At 40.2% G+C, this 23,808-nt stretch overlaps 1 protein-coding gene across 2 annotated transcripts in view; it reads right to left on the bottom strand.

Annotated features, from left to right (window-relative positions):
* LOC127577496 (partitioning defective 3 homolog B-like) overlaps positions 1–23,808 on the bottom strand; it is a 787,668-nt gene that overhangs the window by 310,283 nt on the left and 453,577 nt on the right. For both annotated transcript variants that reach the window (XM_052028727.1, XM_052028736.1), the window contains exon 18: positions 11,046–11,280. In XM_052028727.1, the coding sequence (XP_051884687.1) occupies positions 11,046–11,280 (235 nt within the window). The remainder of the gene's footprint in view (positions 1–11,045; positions 11,281–23,808) is intronic.

Below are 23,808 nucleotides of genomic sequence, written 5' to 3'. Positions count from 1 at the left end.
TTGCTTGTGAAGTGAATCACATTCAAATTGTATACCTAACCGACAATCGTTGCCTTCATGAGATGTGTAGATGAACCAAGAACTAAGATATATGTCCAAGTCCACAGCTCCCTGAAAGTGGCTGCACAGGTTGATAGGGTGGGAAAGAAGGCAAATGACATGCTTGCCTTTATTAGTCGAGGCATTAACTTCAAGAGTCAGGAGGTTATGTTGCAGCTTTATAAAACTCTAGTTAGGCCGCATCTGAAGTCTTGCATTCAGTTCTGGTCGCCCAATTATAGGAAGGATATGGAGACTATGGAGAGGGTGCAGAAGAGGTTTACCAGAATGCTGCCTGGATTAGAGGGTCAAAATGTCTAATATTAGAGGGCATGCATTTCAGGTGAGAGGGGGACAGTTCAAAGGAGATGTGCGGAGCAAGTTTTTTTTCCACAAAGAGAGTGGTGGGTACCTGGAACGCGCTGCCAGGGGTGGTGGTGGAGGCAAATAAGATAGAGGCATTTAAGAGGTTCTCGGATAGGCACGTGAATGTGCAGGGAATGGAGGGAGATGAACATTGTGTAGGCAGAAGGAATTAGTTTAGTTAGGCATCTAATTACTAGTTTAATTGGTTCGGCACAACATTGTGGGCTGAAGGGCCTGTTCCTGTGCTGTACTGTTCTATGTTCTAAGTGTTCCAGTTGTAGGGCTGTGTGTAGCTCGGTAACATGCTATAAGTTTGTTAATATTTGAAATTATAACCAAACAATGCCTTGCACATTTGCTGCTTGGTTCAGTCTAAAGCTTGATCATGTATCAGTCCATGCATTTGATGACATACATTAGTTCTTGGTCTGGAAGAACCTGGACTTCAATATTTTCATTCTATTATACAAATCAGCAGCTTCCATTTCTACAGCACGTTCAGTGTAGCAAAAGTATCCCAAGTTGCTTAAATCTCTCTGTGGCACTGCCAGCCTCTGAAACCACCTCTAGCCCTACAATGTCTATATACTCCTCCATTTCTGGTCTCCTGTGCATCTTCAATTTTCATCACTCCATGATTGGTTGCATGCACTCTTTTGCCTCTATCCTAAGGTGTGGAAAATCCTCTGTCTCCTTTAAAGTCTTCCTCAAAACCTAACCCTTAGACCATGTATTTGGTCAACATTTTCTTGATTGCCACAATGTAAAATTTCAAATTTTGTTTAATAATGCTCAATAGAAGTGCTGTGAGCCATTTTCTTGCATTACAGTTGCTCTATAAATGCAGATTGTTGTTGTGTTTAGTCATGTGTAGCGTAGAGGTGAGATGTTTACCCAGTGACAGCAGCAGAGACCAAGGAACAAGTGGCTTACACGCCATCTAACCTGCTCCTGATAAACGTTGCATGACTTTACAATTAGAGGAACATTTAAAGAATTCTACTTGTGAAGTTCTACATTTATAAAATTAGTTGACCCACGGAAGGGGCTCCTTGATCCTCTAAAGATCAAGTTCTTTTGAAAACCACAATAAAAGGGATTGTGTTGCTCATTTACTACAACATACCCAGAGAATACTTCATCACACAGCTGCAGAAATGTTCCATGGTTCTGCAATACTTTACTCTTAGTTTACTCGATCAAAGATGACAACTTCAGACTGGTGGTTTGTTCATTTTACACAGTGGTTTTTTTGACCCCCAATTATTCACTCTTTGTGCTTACTAATCCCCATCTACCCTCTTACCTCCATGACATGGATAAGATATATTTGTTCTTACCACTGTGGCTGGAGCTCTACTGCAACGTCTGCTTGCAAAGAGCAATATTCTCTAACAATTTTTCTTTGAAAGTGAGATAAATGGCAAAATTTAGCAGGAATTTCATTATTAAGTTACTAATAAATTAGACAGCACTGGATCTACTCCGGACCATCAGTTTCAGCAATGCACCCAATTATAATAACAACATAGCATTTTTGTAGGAAATTCAACCTAACACCAAAAGTACACAATCTAACCCTACAATTGTTGCATCAGACTGTATCTAAATTGGTTGCCACTTTTCCTACATTATATCAATAACTGCATTTCTAAAATAAGTTCATTGTCTATGAACTACTTTGGGATACCTGAGGTTGTGGAAAACACTGTACAAATGTATTTCTTACACTGGGTGAACTTTGACTTGCTATGCAGCAAGGTGGAATATCCTCCTTTCCCATATGAACAATAGCATAGTGTGCTAACTTGTTGCTCTGTTATGTTCTCTAGTGTCACTTGGAAATAACTTTTAATGAATCAGTCACAATCATCTCTCCATTAAAATATATCAACTTCATCCATAACACCCCCAACCCTCACTCCCCCACACATGCCTTATCCTGCCAGCAAGCCAAGTTAATCCAATCTAAAGGCAAACTCCTCAGCCATTAATTTAAAAGATAAGTAATCACATTTCAATGTGGTTTAGGCTTTACCAGATTTTGTACAGTCAGATTAAATCTTATTTAGGATACAAGTGGAGCTAGGAAGGGAGCAAAAGATGTATGAGAGTACACAGAGTTCGTCAGTTTATTTTATTTCACTGTCACAGTAAATCATCTGAATGAAGCTGATGAACAGCATCTTGGAGATCAGTGTTTCCTAACTTAGATGCTTCCTGCTTGTTGCTTCCTGCTGCTCCCTCGACTTTTCAAAAGAGCTACACATTGCCAAACTATTCGATAAAAGCCCATATCGTCACAATTATTCTGGGAGAACCTTTCACTTGTCATTAATCAAAGGATTATCTGGCTGGACCATTTTACTTTGCAGCAGGATGTGGAGTGATTGGATATTACCACAGACAACTCAATGAATTGATAAAAAACTTCAATACAATCTAAAATTGGAAAATGTCAAAACACAGCTTCTCAAAAATATTACCCCTGAAGGCTGCTAATATCAGTCACAAACAAACATTGCCTGGAATCCAAGTTAGATGCAGATCAGCAAAGACTCCAAAGGGAATGGGACAGTGATAGAGGAGGTAGTGCTGCTATCTCGCAGTACTAGGGACTTGATTGGATCCTGATCTCAGATGTTGTCTTTGTGGAGTTTGCATGTTCTCTCTGACCATGTGCCTTTTCTCTGGGTGCTCCTGTTTCCTCCCACATCCCAATGACTTGTATGTTGGTAGGTTAATTGGCCACTGTAAATTACCCCTGGTGGCAGGAGAATCAAGTGCAAGACAGAGTCACAGAGTCCTACAGCACAGAAACAGGCTGTACAGCCCACCATGTCCATGCCGACCATCAATTACCCATCTACTCTAAACCCATTTACCAACATTTGGTCTGCAGCCTTCTATGCCTTGGCACTTCAAGTGCCCATCTAGATACTCTTTAAATGTTATGAGAGTGTCCAATTCCACCACCACCCAGTCAGACACTCAGACTTGATGGGCACGTGGGACAGAATGAGTTACTGTGAAATAAGAGGGGAAATGGGATTGATGGAATTGCTCTGGGAGCTGGCATGCACTGAATGGCTCTGATATCTATGAGATCCATCTCAGAAAATGTTTCTTCCTTTTACCACTCTCCATCCCGTACAGACAAGTACATGAACATCATTGTGGTTACATAAATGGACCAGCAATCCAGTAGGCTCAACTGCAGTCCTGGTCAAATTCCACAATGACAGGTGGGGAATTTAAATTCTGTGGGTTAATTTACTTTGGAATAAAAAGCTTGGATCTGTGTCCATGTGACAGCAGGGCTGTTGCAAAACCCATCAGGTTTCATAATGTCCTCTGGAAAGGAAATCTTCTAACCTTCTTTAAAGACCTACATATAACTTTATTCTCGCTTTTAACATATTAACAAGTTCAAGGGCAATTAGGGATGAGCAGTAAATGTTCATCAGTACTTTACACCTTGCCAGTGACATTCACACCTTATGAATGAATAGAAAAAATCTATACCTGCTCTGTCCCAATCTGTGAGGGAAATCCTTGTGATTGGTTCAGTGTTGTTATATTTACAATTCAGGCCTCTAGTGTTATTTCTGAATAGTTTAGTCATAAAAACAAATGCACAAATCACATCCTATCAAATTTCTGTGGAATAATAACTGTCAGAAAGCATCAATAGTACATGTTTTCAGAATCAATATCAACAGAAGGGCTATTCTCCATGCAACTAATCTAAAGAAGCACAAACAAAAAACAGGGAGAGTTGCTTCCAGGGCTGTTGTTACACTGCCAGTAATAAAGCACCGACTGAAGCCAGGTTGGCAGCCTGAGTGCAGCTGGTGTGGTGGGACTACATGGCACAACAGGCAAAAATAATAGGTCAGCTTTAAAGGTGGTTTGCAATATTCATACTCAAGCTTGTGCAAAGTGACCAATGGTATGCCTGCCCGAAACTAAATTAAAACGTGTGCTTTTTGTTTAAGGAATTAAAAAAAAATCTACCTCAGCTTTTCAATGCAGTTTTGCCCTTCACAGCAGTATTTTTCACCTTCGTGTCTGATATTATTTCTGAAGCATTGTTATTTCTTTACTGTTGCCACAGTGCAGTGTTTCCAGTAATGCAGGTATTTCTTATGAGCAACTTGTGTTACTTCATTTGGCACCTTCGCCCTCAATAACTCAACAGTTTCATTTAATTTTATGAGAAGACTTGTATAAGTATGCCAGACCAAAGCACTCAAGTGTTTCAAGTTGGAAAATCAGCATGGAATAACCCAAATTATTCTTACATGGCCACGCAAACTGGGACATCAAAACTGCTCCCAATTAAGGGAACACTTTCATGTGTTTATTGAAAATAGGTTTATGATGTGCGGCTGGCAGGATGAAAGGTTGCCTGCACATTTAACATGTGGTTTCTGCAGGGACACAATTAGCATCATGTGAGATGGACCAGGAGTGAGTGACCTGGGAGTGATTGATGCAGCAGGGAAAAAAGGAGCTCTACTCTGCATCTAACAAATGGTGCAAATGGCCTGCAAGTGATTGATGAGAAGAGAACAGGAGAACTTTAGACTGCATATAACCTTGCTGGAGCTGACCTGGAGTCATTAATGGAATGGAAGGCAGAGCCAATTCATGAGCAACATATGATTGACTGAGTACAACAGAGAACTAGAGTTTAAATGCAATGAATGGTATAGGTAAAAACTTTGCTCATTCTAGCACTGGTGCCTTCAGCTATCTAGGCCCTAAACCTCTCCACAATTCTACTACTGTTTCTCCTCTCTTATGATGCTCTTTAAAACATCTTCTTTGATCCAGGTCTTACTTACCTGTCTTAACACCTACTTGCACTGCTCCTTGGTAAATTCTGTCTGGTAGTCCAATTATACTCCTCTAGACATCTCTTGTTATATTTAAAACACTGTCTAAATGCCTTATATTGGTGTTAGTCATTCTATGTCATGCCATAACTGGCTAAGAGTAAAATGGTTTCTTGCTTGCTTCTGTGAAATACCTGAGGATATTTTACATTAATGGCATAAGTAAGTACATTGTGGGAGGAATACTCTCCATTTAATCTTGGACTTGGAGGAAAAAAGAAAGAAAAGTTAAATGAGTATTATCCTACTTCTTGCCGATCTGTATTGATTGACATGGTATTGCAACAAGTACTTAACTCTGTTAAACTAATTCTTGCTTGTAGTAATGAGTGAGTAACTGATGCTCAGTGCAGGGGGAAGTTTTATACCCACATGTGATTATCTTACTCTAATGAATGATTTTCTCATTTCATGAAGATAAAACCATATCAGTTTCTAGATATTGGTATAATTTTTTCTTTGAACAGTCCTCTTGATTAGAAATGTTCTAAACAAACATTTTAAAATACACACCATATAATAGCCTAATTAGCACACTCAATGCCTTGTTCTGTACTCAAGCGAGATCTCAAAGGAATAAAATGTACCATTCTATGCATTTGATTAGTTTCTTTACCCAATTAATTTTAGCCAGGTCTTTACCACATTATTTAAATATAAGGTATAAGCACAATGCATTACATAATGATAGGAGGGATATGATATATATCCCATTAGCAGTGCAGACCGTAACTCACAAGCAAGTTACCAGATACCCTCCAACTATTCAGCATACAAATCATACTATACTTGATATGGGAGTGCTCAGTCCTGAAAAAAAATGGGAAGAGGTTCGATTCCCAACTGAGAGGTTGCTTTCATGTGTTTAATGAAAATGGGTTTAATCTGTGAGCGGGCAGGATGAAAGGTTGCCTACATGTTTAACATGCAATATCTGCGGGGACTCAATTAGCATCAAGTGCAAGACTGAACCAGAAAGAGGATTGAACAAAATTGAACAAAAAAAGTGAGAAAAAACATTGCTTAAAATTTCTTAATATGCTTCAGTCTGTTCTGAGCTAGCCTGTGACCATCCACATAAATTAATCCTTCTGCTGATGTCCAGGGAATAATAAATTCTGTTTCTGTCTTCAGAGAATTGGTGAAAGACACTGCTGAGCCAACTGACATTAACTTTGATTGGGATGGGGAGGTGGGGATGAAGGGAGCTTAATGAAAGGCTCACATCTCCAGGGAAGTTCCACCTTCAATTGGACAGAGATCCTCTTTGATCTCAGTCCCTGTCCTCATAAAATCATGTAGCATATTTGATCCATTGTGCCTGATCCAGTTCTTTGAGAGATCTCTGCACTTATTCTCACACTCTCTGTCAAAGCCCTGTATTTTTCACCTTTCAAATATATATTCAATTCACTTTATAAAATTACCACTCACTCTGCTGCCACAACACTTATTTCCCCCCCGATTGTAACTTAGTTTGCCATGTAAAAAAAACCTACCTTCTCCTCTCCAGACACTTTGTTAAATCATCATCCATATTTTGGATAATCCTCCAATTGGCCAAGTAACCTACCCATGAGATGGTAATGCAATAATTTAATTAAAGCGGTTGCAGCAATGGTGCATCAATATTACAAATATTGACCTGGAAGTTGTTATATGGCCAAAAATATATTAGTACAAAAATAATGAGCAGGAAAACACTGGCTGGTCCATCAGACATTCCCCATTCTCTTGTGGCTGGAGAGAAATGACTAAACACTTCCTACACATGGAATTGCGTGGAAATAGCAAAATAAAGATTCCTCCCACCACCCTTGCACTCCACACATGAACAGACATGTGTGCGCACACACATCACTAACCTTGGCTGAAGCTTTAGCGGGAATACTGAGCTGGTGTCAGAGGTTACATCTTTCAGGTGAGACCTTGAGGTTTCCCACATGCCCTCTTAGGTGAAAGTAACTATCTAGAAGGAAGGAGTGGAATTCTCCCAGGTACCCTGGCCAATGTTCTTTCTTCAATCAACATTATTAGAACAGATAATCTGATCACTATCTCACTGACATTTGCTTACAAATTAATGGCTGTGCTTCCTGCAGTACAACAGTGACCGCACTTCAAATCATTGATATTTTTGAAGTTGTGGCAGGTAGGAAATGAACATTTTTTCCTTTTTTTCCAGTACACCATTGTTTTAATCTATAAATTTCAAAGGTTTCTTATCACCTACTTTTGTGCTGGCCCCATGCTCCTCGTCTCTCCCTGCATATCTCAAATTCCAAGCACCATTCTTGGGTTTCAATAAAAATGATTTTTCTTTACTGTAATTACTTTTAGAACAGAGTAAAAGCTATAAAATTCATTACTGCACGACTGTAATTAGCATAACAATCAGCAGTTATTGCCTCGACCTGTCACAACCTGGCGCAATCATTTATCGGTACGACCAGATAGATTATGGCCTCATTAGGGTCAACGTGTATTGACTCTTAACATGAGCAAAAGTTGATCTCAAAATCCTGTGAACAACGACTTACCCTCTAGCATTTAAATTGCCTAATTTAGGGTGAAAAAAAATCTACATATTTTCCTCACGAAAATGCCACTTGATAAATTTCAGCATCTTCGCCGAACACATGTGATAGGCGTGGTTCAATGGATAGCAATTCCTGCCTCTGAGTCAGGAGGTTCTGGCTTGAACTCCTAATCCTGAGGCAAGTGTATCAAATCCAGGCTGTTGCTGCAAAATCACTGGACATCCTAAAACGGTTCATGGCCAAAAGGTATTTGAAATAGAGTTATTGCTAAAAACATGACAGCTAGTTTGTGCACAGCAAGATTCCACAAGCAGCAGTGGGACCAAGGCCAAGTAATCAATTTGGAGAACACTGGTTGATGGGTCGCTTTCTCATTTGCGGGCATCACTGGCCAGGCCAACATTCAACGTCCATCCCTAATTGCCCTTGAGAGGTGGTGGTGAACCACCTTCCTGAACTGCTGCAGTCTTCATGGTGAAGATCTCCAGTAGTTTTATTAGTAGGAGGTGCCAGGATTGAGATCCAGAAATAATGAAGGAAGGGTGATGTGTCCAAATCACAATGCTGTATGACTTTGAGAGTAAAGTGCAAGTGGTGTTAAACCCCTATGATTCAGGCCTCTGTCCTTCCTGGTAGCAGATGTCTTGAGTTTAGGAAATACTGGACTTGAGAGGTACTGTTGGAGTTGCCTTGGTGATTACACGTAGTGCATTTTGTCCATGCACAGTGGTCCACTGGAGGAGAAAGGTAAGTGTTTAGGGTAGTGCACTGAATAGCAATCATATACACTGCTCTGAACTGGATTGTTCCAAGCCTCCTGATTGTTGTTGGTGCTGCACTCGTCTGGGCAACTAGACAACATTCCAACATGCTATTGATTTGTGTAACAGAGATGGCAGAAAGGCTTTGCGGTGTCAGGAGGTGAGCCATTTGATTAAGGCTACCCAGTCACATCTGCTCTTCTAGCCATAGAATTTATATGGCTGGTCCAGTAAGTTTCTGGTCAATGTTGACCTGGAGTGATGTTGATTTTGTGGGACTTGGTGATGGCGATGCTGTTGAATCATAGAAAACTTACAGCCCATCATGTCCATGCCAGTCAAAAAAAGGCAACTGGCCTAATTCCACCTTCGAATGAAGGTCCAGGATGGATGGTGAGACAATCTCCTGTGGGAGGTCAGCATTGCCTGATACCTACATGGCACTAATGTTACTTGGCACTTAGCAGCCCATGCCTGAATGTTGTCTAGGTCTTGCAACATGCTGCTATATTTCAGAGGATTTGCAGATACAGTTGAATAGCATGCAGTCATTATGGAACATTCCCACTTCCAGCCTTATTAAGGACAGAAGGTCATTGATGAAGCATCTGAAGATGCTTGGACCCAACTCATTGAACTGAGGAACTCCTGCCACTATGGCTCCAACTGAGATGATTGACCTCCAACTATCACAACCATCATCCTTTGTGTGAGGGATGACTCCAGCCAGGGGGAGTTTGCCTCTTGATTGCCATTGAGTTCGGTTTTACAATAGCTCCTTTACAACACACTCACTGAAATGTTGCTGATATCAAGGGTTGAAGTTGGCCAGGATAGTGGGGCAACATTCATTCAAGACAGTTACCATGAGATCTTTCCTACACAGCTGAGAAGGTGGATGAAGCCTAGATTTAAAGAATCAACCAAGAGAATAGCCTTCCCTTGGTACTCTATGGGATCTAAATCATTACACGCTATTCAGAAATGATTTAGTTTAAAATGCATGCCTTCATCTTTGTATAGGCAAATTTGCAAACTTTGATTTATAGAATACAGGCAACACTGCTACTCAGCTAACATCTGGTTTGATTATTGAGTTATCAAGCTTTAACACCAACCAATCAACAAAGCAGAAGTGTATACTTTCATTGGTGAGCAATGTAACTTTGGTCAGCAAGTTCTGGAACCCAGTGTCTCAATGTCCAAATTATTCATTCCAGTTTGTAAGAAAGGATAGTGGACTCGGATTCTATAGTGCTCAAACTTTTATTGATCACAGCCTTGAACATGCTCAACAACTGAGCATCTGGAGCCCTCTCAAGTAGAGAATGCCAAAGACTGTAAAGAAACCTCTCCTCATTCTCAGTCCTAAAGTGCCATCAGCTTGTTCTACACCCTCACATTAAAGAAAAACACCTTAACTTCAACGCTGTCATTCCCTATTAGAAACCAGAGATCTACTCTCAATATTCTGAGTAGAAGCCAATCTTACTCAATCTCTATTTTCTCAAGAAGCAATCTGGTATCTCCTTTGTACTAACGCTGAGGCAAGTACATCCTTGCCTGCACAATATTCTAGACATGATCCAACAATGCCTTAAATAACTGCGGCTAGACCTTTGCTCTCCAACCCACTTGTAATAAAGGCCGACATATTGTTGCCTTGCTAATTGCTTGCTTCACCCACGTGTTACCTTGCTGCATGAATAGACTGCTTGAACAAAACAAATTTTACCTCTTCCAGCATCTCTGCTCCTTCGGGTGTCTGACTGGAAATAATTTGACATTTCAGACAGGCAGTCATATTCCCCTAAAGGGCAGGTTTTGGTTGTTCAGGGAGAGGTAGTAATTTCTTAAAAATTTTGGTACTTCCCATTTGGAGTGAGGGGGTGGAAAAGGAGGTGGTGGGGTCATTTATGGAATTCACAGGACGAAGAACACGTTAAAAAGCCTTTGCCCAATTCTAAACTATTTAGAGAACTTAATTAAAAAAACATTTTTTTCCATTCATAAAACAGACAGATCCACAGGTATTGCCATGAGAAAATTGTCCCTCAGGCATTGGACTCCAAGTTATTATTACTTCAGTGTGCTGACTCACTCACACAGCTCAGTTGGAATGAAGCTGGTGACATTTCAGTTGTTTTTAAAGGTAACACTTTGGTGAACTTTTCAGGCACACCAATAACAACAATTTGCACTTACCTGGCGTTCTTCCTGTGTGGCGAAATATCACAAGCACTTCACAGTAGAGAAGTGAAAGACAGCAAGAGAGAAAGAAGAGGCAGCCTGGATGCCAGGGGGCATGAGCAATTGAGCAACATATTTCCTCTTTGTGTGGAAAAAGTGCTTCTCAGCATCACTTCTAAATGGATAAATCAGAACATAATAATGTACAAAATTAAATCAATTCACGCAATGAAAATCTGAAGAAATACCTAAGCATAGCTCCAAATCCCTTCTTCTTGGCTTTCTTTTCTTGAGTCTCACTTTCCTTCTTTTTGTCTTTTTCCTTTGCTTTTGTTTTCACCTTTTTTTTCTTGTCTTTCTTCTTCTTCCCTTTCTTTGTCTTACTGTCAGAGCTCTCTGCGTCTTCGAGCTCAGCGGTCCCCTGTAATGCGGACTCACTGCCCGGGGTCTCATGGCCTGATTGGGAGCTGTCTTCAGAATCTGCTGCATGTAGGTGAAAAAATATAAGTGTGTCAAAAATAACTCGCTTGCACAAACCCATCCTTCTTTAAGATTGCATTTTGGGACTGGTTTATTATTGTCATTTGTACCGAGGTAGAGTGAAAAACTTGTCTTGCGTACCATTCATACAGATCAATTCATTACATTGAGGTAGTACAAGGTAAAACAATAACAGAATGCAGAGTAAAGTGTCACAGCTACAGAGAAAGTGCAGTGCAGGTAGACAATAAGGTGCAAGGTCACAACGAGATAGATTTTGAGGTCAAGAGTCCATTTTGCGTTTCTTTGTGGCTTTTCCACCATTTTTCTTTCCAATGTATACCCAAATATAACTCCAATTAAGTTTCTTGCATTAAAGTTTTAAGACCAATTATTAAGAATGAGTAGTGGAGGGTACTAAATGGGACTTCAGTTTCAATAATTATAACTTAGAAGACTGTGGATTTGAAATCCATTCCTAAGACTTTGGCACAGTAAGTTTACAGTCCCATTGTTCAATGGTTGAAAAACTGTATTTTCTTGGGTAAGACATTAGAATGGGAATGATAGTGAGAGTGGGATCCTTATTTACCCTCTCAAGTGGATGCAAAAGGTCTTCTGGCATATCTGATGTAGAGCAAAATCACTCTTCCTGGAGTTCTGGTCAAATATTCGCCAAACATCACTAAGAAAAACCCATCAAAACATCTGAACCTTCACCTAGTCTGCTGATATCCCCTAGAAACCACAATGGTAAGTCAGAATTGCATTGGTGATTGTGGGGCCTGCTTTGTTCTAATAGGCCTCCACGTTTCCCACATAAGAGTAAGTGCAAATTGGCATGGAGTCAATAAGATCAGAAAGTTGAATGCATACTCAGAGATCAGTGTGGGAAAATGGGTTTCAATTCTTGGGTTATTGGAGAATGAGGGAGCAAAGGAGCTGTTCTGCTGGTGTGGACTTCATTTGAATTGGGCTGGGACCAGTGAATTAAATAATTTGGGCTGAAGATAGGTCTCCAAACTAAAAAGTGAGGACAAGGGATCTGGTGAGGGAAAATTTAGAAATGTAAAGAGAAATTGACAAGGGTACAGGGTAGCGAAGTGGGTATTAATAACCAGGGAGAGAGCTGAGTACATCTCCAATTAATAATAGGGTCTTTAATCAACATGTAAACTAGGCAAACCAAACGAGCAGTAATAGTGTGGAGGACAAGTTCATGGAGGGTATGAGACATGGTTTTCTCCATCAGTATATTGAGGAACCAACAAGCAAACTGACCTTTTTTTATATATCAAGTATGACTAATTTTATGTTATAAGAGAGTGTTAATTAATTAATGCCAGTATTTTCTGTGTTTCCTTTCAGATTTTTTTAATTTTTAAATTAACCCTGGTAGTTGAGTGGTCTTTACGGAAAAGTAAACATAAAATGTTAGAGACAAATTTAATTAGTTCAATCTGAAATCAGGGTCTTAAAATCTAAACAAAGCAGAATAAAGGTATGAGACATGAATTGTCTACAGTAGACTGGGACATTACATTGAAAACTAAACAAGCAATTATTAACGTTTAAAAAGAAAACAAGGCATAGTTAGCAATAAATATCCTTTTAAGCCACAAAAACCCAATGGGAAAAACAAAAAGATTAGCAAAAGTTAATGTGGGTTCCTTATAGAAAGAGACAGGAGAAATTATATTAGGATATAAGGAAATGGAAGAGAAATTTAAACAAATAAGGACATAGAAACGCTCCCAGAAGTAGTAAACAACAGGCCCAGAGTGAACGAGTAGCTGAAAGAAACTAGTCTTCATAAAAACACAGCAATTCTCTGCCCAAGACGGCTGTGGAGACTCGGTTGCTGATGTAAGGTTAGTGCAGGGAAGTGAGGCTGAGGTAAAAGATCATCTGTGATCGTACTGAATGACAGAGCAGATACATAGGGCTAAATGTTCAACTCCTGTTTCTATTTCTTATGAATCAAAAAGTAATATATTAGTGTAAAGCATACTGGGACTTCCTGAGGTAACAAAGTTTGGAAGAGAAAATCTTTGTATTTGCCCAAGAGGTGATAACTGGCCTTCACTTTGAGCCTTTCCACAGCAGTAAAACAGTGACAAGAACTCAGATGAAGAAGGTGGCAGCAAAATGCACAGAGCCTCAGGTTTCATCATTTATCAAAGCTATAAAGTGCACTTATCCACAACTTCACCAACATCAAAAAAAATGACCAATGTTTTATGAACAATTCTCTGCAGTCTTATAGTTTTTCACTCCTTTGACGTTCTTTATGTTCAGATATTCATAATATTTCAGATTTTTAATATTTTCTTCAATGGTCTCAGTAAGAAAGCTGAAATTATCAGTACAGTACACCCCTGCATTAAGGGGAGGTTGCATTCCCAGAAAACCGTCCATTTTGCAATTTTCCATAACATCCACAATTGACAAAAATTGACAATATTTGTTGTTTCTTTTGCATTTTGCATTTATTTTGTTTTTTTTCTCGGATAAATTCTGTATGACATTTTTACTCTATCTCAAAATTTTTGGGAGTGACTTGTGAATTCTGTAAGAGTGAATTTCCATTACCCGAACTGCTGTAATGCAGAGATACACTGTACTCACAATGAAAGCATACGCACAAGCATCTCAAAATTTGTGCACTCAGTCCTGGTACTGGATCTGGAGGAAGGATCAGTAGAAAGCAAAATCTGCAGCCTAATGCAGTCTGAGATGCAATTTAATAGAAGAGAGTTGCCTTAGAAATGATGCGTATCTGAATCTTTTTGTGGGCACTTAAATTACAAAATCCTGTTTATTGGCCAAAGAAAGGAGGATCACAGCACGTGGCTAGTGCTGCAATGTATCTGACATCATCATTATTTGGATGCCATGAACAATTAAAAAGTGGTTATGGATAAGGGGAGTCCAGAATCCCCTTTCAAACTAAATTACAACAGCAGTCAAAGCAGATGGAAGCTTCAAACAGTAATCTAAAAAAAATCCTTAACTATGTTGAGGGAATTCTGAACACAAGGAATCATTTATAGAATGGCTTTCTTCAACTGGCAATGGAAATATAAAGTGAAAAACAATCAGATGGTATGATGGTGGATCATAGGTATAGATTAGCTGAACAGTCTTCTCTGTTCCATCTAGGTGAGGCTTGGTTGTAAAGCTTTCTGTTGTTGAGCAGCTAGATGACCATCAAAGACTGGATGTAAAACATGGAAACTATCCCCCTGTAGCAGCCAGCATAATCAAAGCCCCCACCCACCCGGGACATTCTCTCTTCTCTACTCTTCCATCGGGTAGAAGATACAGGTGCCTGAGGGCACATACCAGCAGACTTAAGGACAGCTTCTACCCCACTGTGATAAGACTATTAAACGGTTCCCTTATACAATGAGATGGACTATAACCTCACGATCTACCTTGCTGTGACCTTGCACCTTATTGCACTGCACTTTCTCTGTAGCTGTGACACTTTACTCTGTACTGTTACTGTTTTTACCTGTACTACATCAATGCACTTTGTACTAACTCAATGTAACTGCACTGTGTAATGAATTGGCCTGTACGATCGGTTTGTAAGACAAGCTTTTCACTGTACCTCAGTACAAGTGACAATAATGAACCAATACCAATAATAAACCAATACCAATGTACTGAAATATGCAAACAAGTCCCAACTTCATTGGCTTTTCCGGGGAGGAAATTCAGATTTCCACAGTCTTCTCAGTGAAGCACTTTGCTACATTATCCTGAAACACCAAACTCTAATATGCCCCTTAATCAGGACTGCCAATAGCTACCATATTTAAGTTTGATTAACAATGACTCTGGTTGGAAATTCTGGTGCACCAAAATGATTTGTGTAGCAGTGCACTAATTGCCATTTTGATTAGAGACTTCTTGCTGCAAATTTAAGTAATGCCAAGACTCAAGGTCACATATATCACTGCAAGAAAGTTGCAAACATTCTCTATTAAAAATGTGTCATCTGTGACCATGTCTGGGTCCTGGGATTGGGCTGGGTTGATGGTGGATGGGGTAAAGGGATATAAAGCTGAAATCTACAGAATAATTGAGATCTGAAAACAATGAGCAAGATAAAATGGCTAAGCATGGTGGGATTGTCTACCAGAATACAATAACATTCGTGGCCTGCTCCACAAGCAGTTAACCAACCTCAGTGGCAAGTTAATGAACTGCACGTTTTTGGGACATGGGAGGAAACAGGAGTACTCTGGGGAAATGTATGCGATCACAGGGAGAACGTGCAAACTCCACACAGACAGCACCCGAGGTAAGGATTGAGCACGGGTCTCCAGCGCTGTGAGGCAGCTCTACAAGCTGCACTACTGTGCCATTCAAAGTCAATGTTGCATTGGTGAGGAAACAAACTTGGACCTCCAAGAATTTTCTCAATGAACCACCAATGCATCATGCTATAATGAATAGATGCACACATGCATGCAGAAATTTGAACTTAACCATCTTAGGATGAGCATATTAAACTCGTACATGATATGTGGATTTGTGAACTTCCTTGTTGTGCTTCGTGATTACTGGGGGGTTTCCGTGCCTCTTCTGGTCCCACCCTCTGTATCTGGTCCCGGTCAGATTATATGTTTTGGATCATTGGTTTATTATTGTCACATGTCAAGGTCAAAGTCAAATGCGAGTTTATTGTCATATGCAATGAAAAACTTACTTGCAGCAGCATCACAGGCACAGAGCATCGTATAAGCAGCGTTCACAAGAAAAACATAATTAAATGTGAATTATTCAGTTTTTACAAGAACACAATTAGAACAAAAGAAGTCCAATTTAGTGCACAGTCTACCACTATACAGTGAAAAGCTTTTGTGTGTTTGCCATCCAGACAGATCATGCAAAACATAATTACGTCAAGGTAGTAAAAAGAAAACAGAATACAGAATATGGTGTTGCAGTTACAGAGAAAGTGCAGTGCAGGTAGATAAATAAAGTGCAAGGGCCACGATGAGGTAGATTGGGAGATCAAGAGTTCAAGAGCAATAAACAATGTGCTAGAAGAACTCAGTGGGTTGAGCAGCATCTGTGGGAGGAAAGGAATTGTTGTTTCAGGTCAAAACCCTGCATCAGGACTGAGAGTAGAAAGGTGAGATGGGCAGTACAAAGAGGAGAAGGGGAGTGAAGAGGAAGGTGTCTGAGGTAATTGGTGGACTGAGGAGGGGTGTACTAGAGGCAGGTTGTGCCAGGTAGAGGAGGGAAGAAAATATTTCTAGCATCTGCAATCTCTTGTGTCTCCAAGAGTTCATCTTTTAGCGTACAAGAGGTCCATTCAAGTGTCTGAAAACAGTGGGATAGAAGCTGTCCTTGAGCCTGGTGGTATGTGCTCTCAGGCTTTTCTATCTTTTGCCCGATGGGAAAGGGGAGAAGAGAGAATAACTGGGACGGGAGGGGTCCTTGATTATGTTGGCTGCTTTTCCTGCTTTCCCAAGGCAGTGGGAAGTGTAGATGAAGTCAGTGAAGGGGAGGTTAGTTTGCGTAATGGACTGGGCTGCATTCAAAACTCTCTGCAATTTCTCATGGCTTTGGGCAGAGCAGTTGCCATACCAAGCTGTGATGCATCTGGATAGGATGCTGGTGATCTGCTGAAGGATGAATATTGGAAAGGACAGCAGTCTCCAGCCCCTCTTTGAAGGACTCTCAGTACTAAACCAGATTGTCAGTCCCTGCCCTGTGTTCAATTCGGTGTGATGGCTCTGGTGTTTCAGAGGTAAAGGGGCTTCATTCAGTTCTTGTCACAAAGGCACAGGGGAAACATACAGGCATTAACACCAGTGCAGGGAGGTTTCATTGTGGCCTGTAATATATGGGGATTGTGGTGGGTAACCACAGTGAGTTTTTGATTGAAGATCTATTAGCATGACATGTGTCAGTACTCCGCCTGCCAAGCTACATATCTAACTATGAGTGAAAGATTGATGTTTGACACAGTGCAGCGTATGACAAGCAGATCACCTCAAGGAAAGAAACAGTGTGCAGCCTTCAGTTGTTTCTCTTTCCCAATGTAAATCAGGTATAGAGCTACATGCTTAATACCCATAATCAATTTATATGCAGTGGGTGGGGTGTCAGTTCTGGCTCAGTACTGGCATACTCACTTCCAAGTCAGGAGGTTGTGGGTTCAAGTTGCACACCAGTGACTTGAACTCAAAAATCTAGGCTGAAGCTGAGAACATGAAATGTTGTAGTGAACCCCATCTGCATTCACAGGGAACATCAACGATCTCATGGTACAACTTGAAGAAGAGCAGGAGAATTCACCACATTGTCCTGGACAGTACCTCCCCTTAACAAACAATACACAACTGATCTGGTCACTATCTTGTGACTATTTGCAGGTGCTCACTGTGCACAGATTAACTGCTGTGTTTCTTATGTTACAGCAGTGACTGCATTCCAAAAAGTGTTTCACTGATGTCCAATTTTGTTAAAGGTGCTTTATAAATGCAAGTCTTCCTTTTTACTGTCAGACTCTAATTATCGCTAAGAAAACATCGGTAATTTTGGGAACGAGGTTTAATCACATATTTGGGCAGGAAAATCATTTAGTTTTAAAATTCACCACCCAAAGAAAAAGAATTACATTTTAACCATCTCTAAATATCATTCATAATGCACTTGCATTTGCGACCTCTCCCTTCAATACTCATTATTTTGTTGTGATGGTATTGTCCAAACAGTCCATAAATAATTTAAGGATTTGTAATGGAAGGGCATTGACATGGGATTTATATTTCCACAATAGCTTTTACTTGGCCTCACAAGTGGGAATAACAATCCTATTTCCTTCTCATCCAGAATGTTTTCTGATTATAATAACTGTCGGAGCTTTATAAATAAGTAATTGGGTTTGTTTATATTTTATTTTAGAGGTGCATTACAAACTCAGAGGGACATTTAATATTCTCATTTAGATCATGCGAACCCCCAGTCACATCTTTTCAGAGGAAACTACCAACGTATTTTTTAAGTGGCTTTAGTGCAGGTATTACCTACTACCTGCAAAGGGCTTTCTCATCCACAGACACAATTTCTGCCATCCACAGGCCAAAAAGCTAAATATGAGCTTGTATCTCTGCAACCTGAACATGCATCAGAAATTCCAATGGCTTTTGCTTTTATATTATTAACAGGTCGCCACAAAGCCACTGATTCAATCCCTCAGCCATAACCAAGTTGGAACACACAGAGGGTTGCACTCATGACCAAGAAGCCAAAGTCTTTACATCAGTGCATCAGTGGTCTTTGCAGGAGAAATAAGCGGACAGTACAGAGACAATTTAAAAGGCTAATGGAACGTTCGTCTTCATCTCAAGGGGCTGAAATTCAAAGTGGTGGAAGTTATGCATGAGTTGTATAAAGCTCTGTTTAATTATATCTGGAGTGCTGCATCTAGTTTTGTAATATTTATTCATTTACATGGGCGTCAATGCAAGGCAAGTAATCATTTCCATTCCTAATTGCTCCTGAACCAAATGAAATCTTAGGCAATTTCAGGGGCGGTTAGGTCAACTACATAATTGTGGATCTGAAGTCACATACAGGCCAAACTGGGTGGGGATGGCCTTTTTTATTCTCTGAAGAACATCAACGAACCAGAGGTATTTTTACAGTACCCTGGTTTCATGGTCACTATTACTAAAACCAGCTTTTTACCATTCTAGGATTTTCTTTGGGTGCCATAGCTGAGTAAAGATATATTGGGCTTGGAGGGAATGCAGCATGAATTCACGTGAGAGATACCACGACAAGATCACATATTCCCTAAAATGCAGACACAAGACTGCAGATGCTGGAATCTGGAGCAACAAGCAATCTGCTGGAGGAATTCTGCGGGTCAAGCAGTATCTATGGAGGGAAATGGACAGTTGACGTTTCAGGTTGAGATCAGGACTGGGAAGAAAGAGCCAGTACAAAATGATGGGGGGGGAAGGGGTGGAGCAAAAGCTGGCGATAGGTGGATCCAGGTGAGAGGGGTAATAGGCAGATTAAGGGGGAGAAGAGTCGCAATGACGTAAGAGGCTGGGAGGTGAGAGGTGGAAGTGACAAAGGGCTGAAGATGATGGAATCTGATAGAAGAGGACAGTGGACCATGGAATAAAGAGAAGGAGGTGGGGAGGGGAACCAGTGGGAGGAATGTGTGGGTGATGGGCAGTTGGAGAGGGTGGGGAAGGGGAATGAGGTAAGGTGATGGGGGCTGGTGGGAAAAGAGAAAAAAAAGGAAGGGACAGAGGGGAGTAATTACTGGAAATTATAGAAATCAATGTTAATGCCATCAGGTTGGAGACTACCAAGGCGGAATATGAAGTGCTGTTCCTCTAATCTGCACCTAGCCTTGGCAGTCAAGGAGATCGTGTACAGACATGTCAGAGTGGGAATGGGAAGTGGAATTAAAATGGCTGGCCACCGGGAGATTCCAGGTGGCACGGCAGACGGAGCGACAAAGCAATCCGCCAATATGAGTCAGGACTCACCGATGTAGAGGAGGCCGCATCGGGAGCACCAGCTGCAATAAATAACACTGATGGATTCACATGCGACTGACTGCCTCACCTGGAAGGACTGTTTAGGGCCCTGAATGGTGCTGAGGGAGGAGGGTAGGGGCAGGTGCCCTAAAATGCAATTACGCTGGTTAAAGCCATTAAAGGTTAGTCGTAGGATAGATGCAGGGAAACTCAGGATAGGGAGGAAGCTGGAACAAAAATTTGAGTGAAGGTCAAGGTTGATTAAGCAGAAATTTGGAATTCCCTCTGCAAATAAAACTGTGGAGGTCAGAAATCAATGAAAAATTTCAAAACTTAGATTGATAATTTCTGTAGTTGTAAGGGTATGAAACCAAGGGGGCAAATTGAACTGAGGCAGAGATCAGCCATGACTAGCAGGTTGAAGGGGCTGAGTGGTTTCCTCCTGCTCTTCTACATCTGTCCTTTTAACTTGCCACCAATCTGCAGTAATAGGTGGCAAGTTAAAAGGACAGAATCACTTCTGTTTTCCAAAAAAAAAGAGCCAAAGTACACATAGAATGAGGAAGGAATTCAGCAAAATCATAAAGCACACAAAAAAATCACTTATGTTAACTCTGCTACAAAAAATTAATTTGCTGTGACCTTGTCTATAGATATAAAAAAATTAATAATAGCAATGTGCAGCTGAAGTCATCGTGTCTGTCATATAAACAAATGTTGGCTATTACACCACAAGCGGTTTATTATTGGAATGATTTTCATGAATATTGAAAACCTACAACTCAAAAGAAATGAAACTGCTCATGAGATACCAGTTCCTTCTCATGCGTGAAATAAGCCAGTAATCAACTGCTAGCGATATGAGGAGGAAAGGAATGGTAAGATAAACCATGTCTATAGCCCTGTCTTCACTGAGCCAAAGTGCCTTTGTGATATATCACTTGCCATCTCAATAGCATAAAGATTTGGCTCTGCAACTGAAAAATAGTTTACATGTTAAAATATATCCAACGATTCACAGGAAAATTAATTATGAATAAAACACGATTTGCAAACCATTCCTGATAAACCTTGAGCCTGACCCTACTGTGACCTTTAACCATTGTTACAAACCCTTTCTCCAGAAGCTATCCTAGCCCTAAACTGCAAACTATTACTGGTATTTGAGTGTAGCTGGAGAAATTCACCCTCAGATGCGAAGTGCTGAATCTGCAATACAGTAACATCTGTGAGCAATACCTCACCTCCAAAATTCAGATCTACTAGCTTCATTGGAGCTAAATTTCAGTGGAGAAGGACAGTGTGCAGATTTTTGTGTTTAGTGCTACTAATCAGAGGACAAATTTCTAAGTAACAGCATTTTATTGTACTGAAATGTTTTAAAGCACATTACACAGTGAATTATTTTATGACTGCAATGACTACCATTATATAAATAAATGAGGCAGGCAAGTTGGCTTCGCTAATGTCCCATAAATAACAAGATGGAATGGCCAGATAATTACCACACTCCCCTATGGAAAGGTTTTTGCAAGGCAGCGGGAGAATCATACTCAGGAAAGGAGGTCCCTTGGCCAACAGCATTGGTGGCAGCTCACTGGAGAAGCTGACAGCTGGTTCCACTGGCTGCTCTTTTCCCATCAACTTGAAAATGCATTCTCTTATTTATCATACTGAAGTTGCTTCCACTCCACTTTCAGGTGTGTTCCAAATCATAGTAATTTTCTGCCTCTGTTGAGAAGAATTCTTTTCAACACTCCCTGGCACATTTTGTCAATAATTTTAAAATCAGTGACCTGACCCATTTGCCTATTTTTCTATTCACCCTTTCAAAATCCCTCGTAATTTTGAATATTAAACCTCGCTATAACCTTGCCTGTTGCAAGGATTTTACCTCAACTTCTCTAATCGCTTCATAAATTGAAATTCCCCCATGCTACCATTCTGCTGGATCACCTCTGAACCCTCTCCAAGGACTTGATATCCCAAAATGGGCACAATTTACTCAATGTGGCATTATCGTTGACTTATAATGGTTTACCACAGGTCCCTTGCCTTTGTACTCTATGACTCTAATAACAAGCACAGGGGACTTGCATGTTTTATTAATAAACTTAGTGACGTCCTTCAGAAATTCGTGTTTGTGAAACCTCAAGTCTCCCAGCTCCTTTGCCACTTTGAACATTTCACCATTTAGTTTATACTGCTTTGCCTCATTTTCACTCTGAAGTGAATCAGCACACTCCTTTCTCTTACTGGGGCACTGACACTGCATCTTTCAGAATTCACCAGAACAGACGAATAGGACAATGGCTTATAGTTATAAAAAGGGCACAGATGCACTACAGAGAGTGCAAAAAGCATTTACAATGATGACACTAGATCTGCATTATTATATCTATCAGGCAAAGATGAATAAATTAGCAATCTTTACTCTTGAAGAGCAAAGATGTCATTGAGATCTGTGAAATTATGAAAGACGTTGAAAGAGGAGACATAAGTAGAGCATTTCCACTCAAAGGGAAAGATGAAACTAAAGATTAACAATATGGACCATTATCAAGAAATCAAAATAGGTCATTCAGAAGAAAATTTGATACCCAAGGGTTGGTGAGAATGTAGAACAAGCTGCCATCGGATGCAGTTAAGATGAACAGTGTGGGTGCACATAAGGGTGGCCAATAAAAGATATGGGGGAGAAGGGAATAGTGGAACACACTTATTGAATTAGACAAGGAAGGATGAACAATGACTCCAGCAGAGTACAAATGACAATATGGACTACTTGGCTTCTGTGATTGTGTTGTCCATTTTGTGCAATTCTGTTTAATGTCTCATTTGAAGGACTACAGCCTCCCTCCCCACCCTTTCTTCTTGCTTCAATTTCACCTCAGTTTAAGTTGATTAATTAAATCATGAATATCAAAAAAGAACTGCAGATGCCAGCAATCAAAGAAAGGGTCCAAAACATGAAATGTTAACTCTGTTTCTTGAATCAACAGATGCTGCCAGGCCTGTTGTGTGTTTCCAGCATATTCTGTTTTAATTAAATCACAATATTGTTGAATTACAAACATGGTTTCCGCATCTGCTCTTAATTCAAAGCATCATTAAAAGTGGCAACTTTGAAGAAAAATGGCGAACAACACCATAAGAAGTTTGACGCAAGGTGGAGAAATGCTAAATACTAAGTCTTAATAGGGACATCTTATACTGCAATTCTGCAATCAATTCCAATGTACTCTGATTGCACATAAGTTTTAAAATCCTTCATCACTATAGAAAAAACATAATGAGATAGGTTTGAGAAGTCAGGAGCATCAGATGAAAGAAAATCAAATGTTAGGTTGTCAGGAAGATTTAAAAGGATAAGAGGGCAGAAGTATCTAGAAAAATACTTTCCCAAAAGCCAAGGTTATGGGTCAACTGAAAACTTTAGAGCTGAGATTGATAGATTTCGTTGGGTAGGGGAATTAAAGAGTACGGGACAAAGGCACGCAAATGGATTTGAGATGCAGTTTAGCCATGACCTAACTAAAAGAACAGGAGTTGAACACAGCACCCCAAACCTTCTCTGCTATTCAATGGTTGATCCAACTAAAATTTCAATTCCACATTCCTGTCTACCCCCGCTAACCTTTAACCACACCCCCTCACTATCAATAATCTATTAACCTGCTTTAATAATATTCAAAGGCTCTACTTCCACCTGCTTTCAAAGAAGAGTTTCTCAAACTCACACTCCTTAGAGAGAAAACAAAATCATCGGTCTTGAATGAGTGACTCCTTATTTTTAAACATTGACCCCTACTTCTAGATTCTTTCCACATCCACCCTGTCAATGGCTTTCCATGTTTCAGGTTGTAAGAATAAAGAGTCTTCTCCGGTTCCTGTTCAACTGAAGTCTAAATATCAGAAACTATGCATAGAGACATGTATTCTGGTTCCTCAATAACTCCAAAACCAATTAGCATTCAATGCTTAGAAAGTATTCTGTGAAAGAGAA

Source organism: Pristis pectinata, chromosome 1, assembly GCF_009764475.1.
Source record: "Pristis pectinata isolate sPriPec2 chromosome 1, sPriPec2.1.pri, whole genome shotgun sequence".
Taxonomy (NCBI): domain Eukaryota; kingdom Metazoa; phylum Chordata; class Chondrichthyes; order Rhinopristiformes; family Pristidae; genus Pristis; species Pristis pectinata.
The sequence above is the reverse complement of the archived record's forward strand: the minus strand, read 5'-3'. Positions and strand labels throughout refer to the sequence as shown.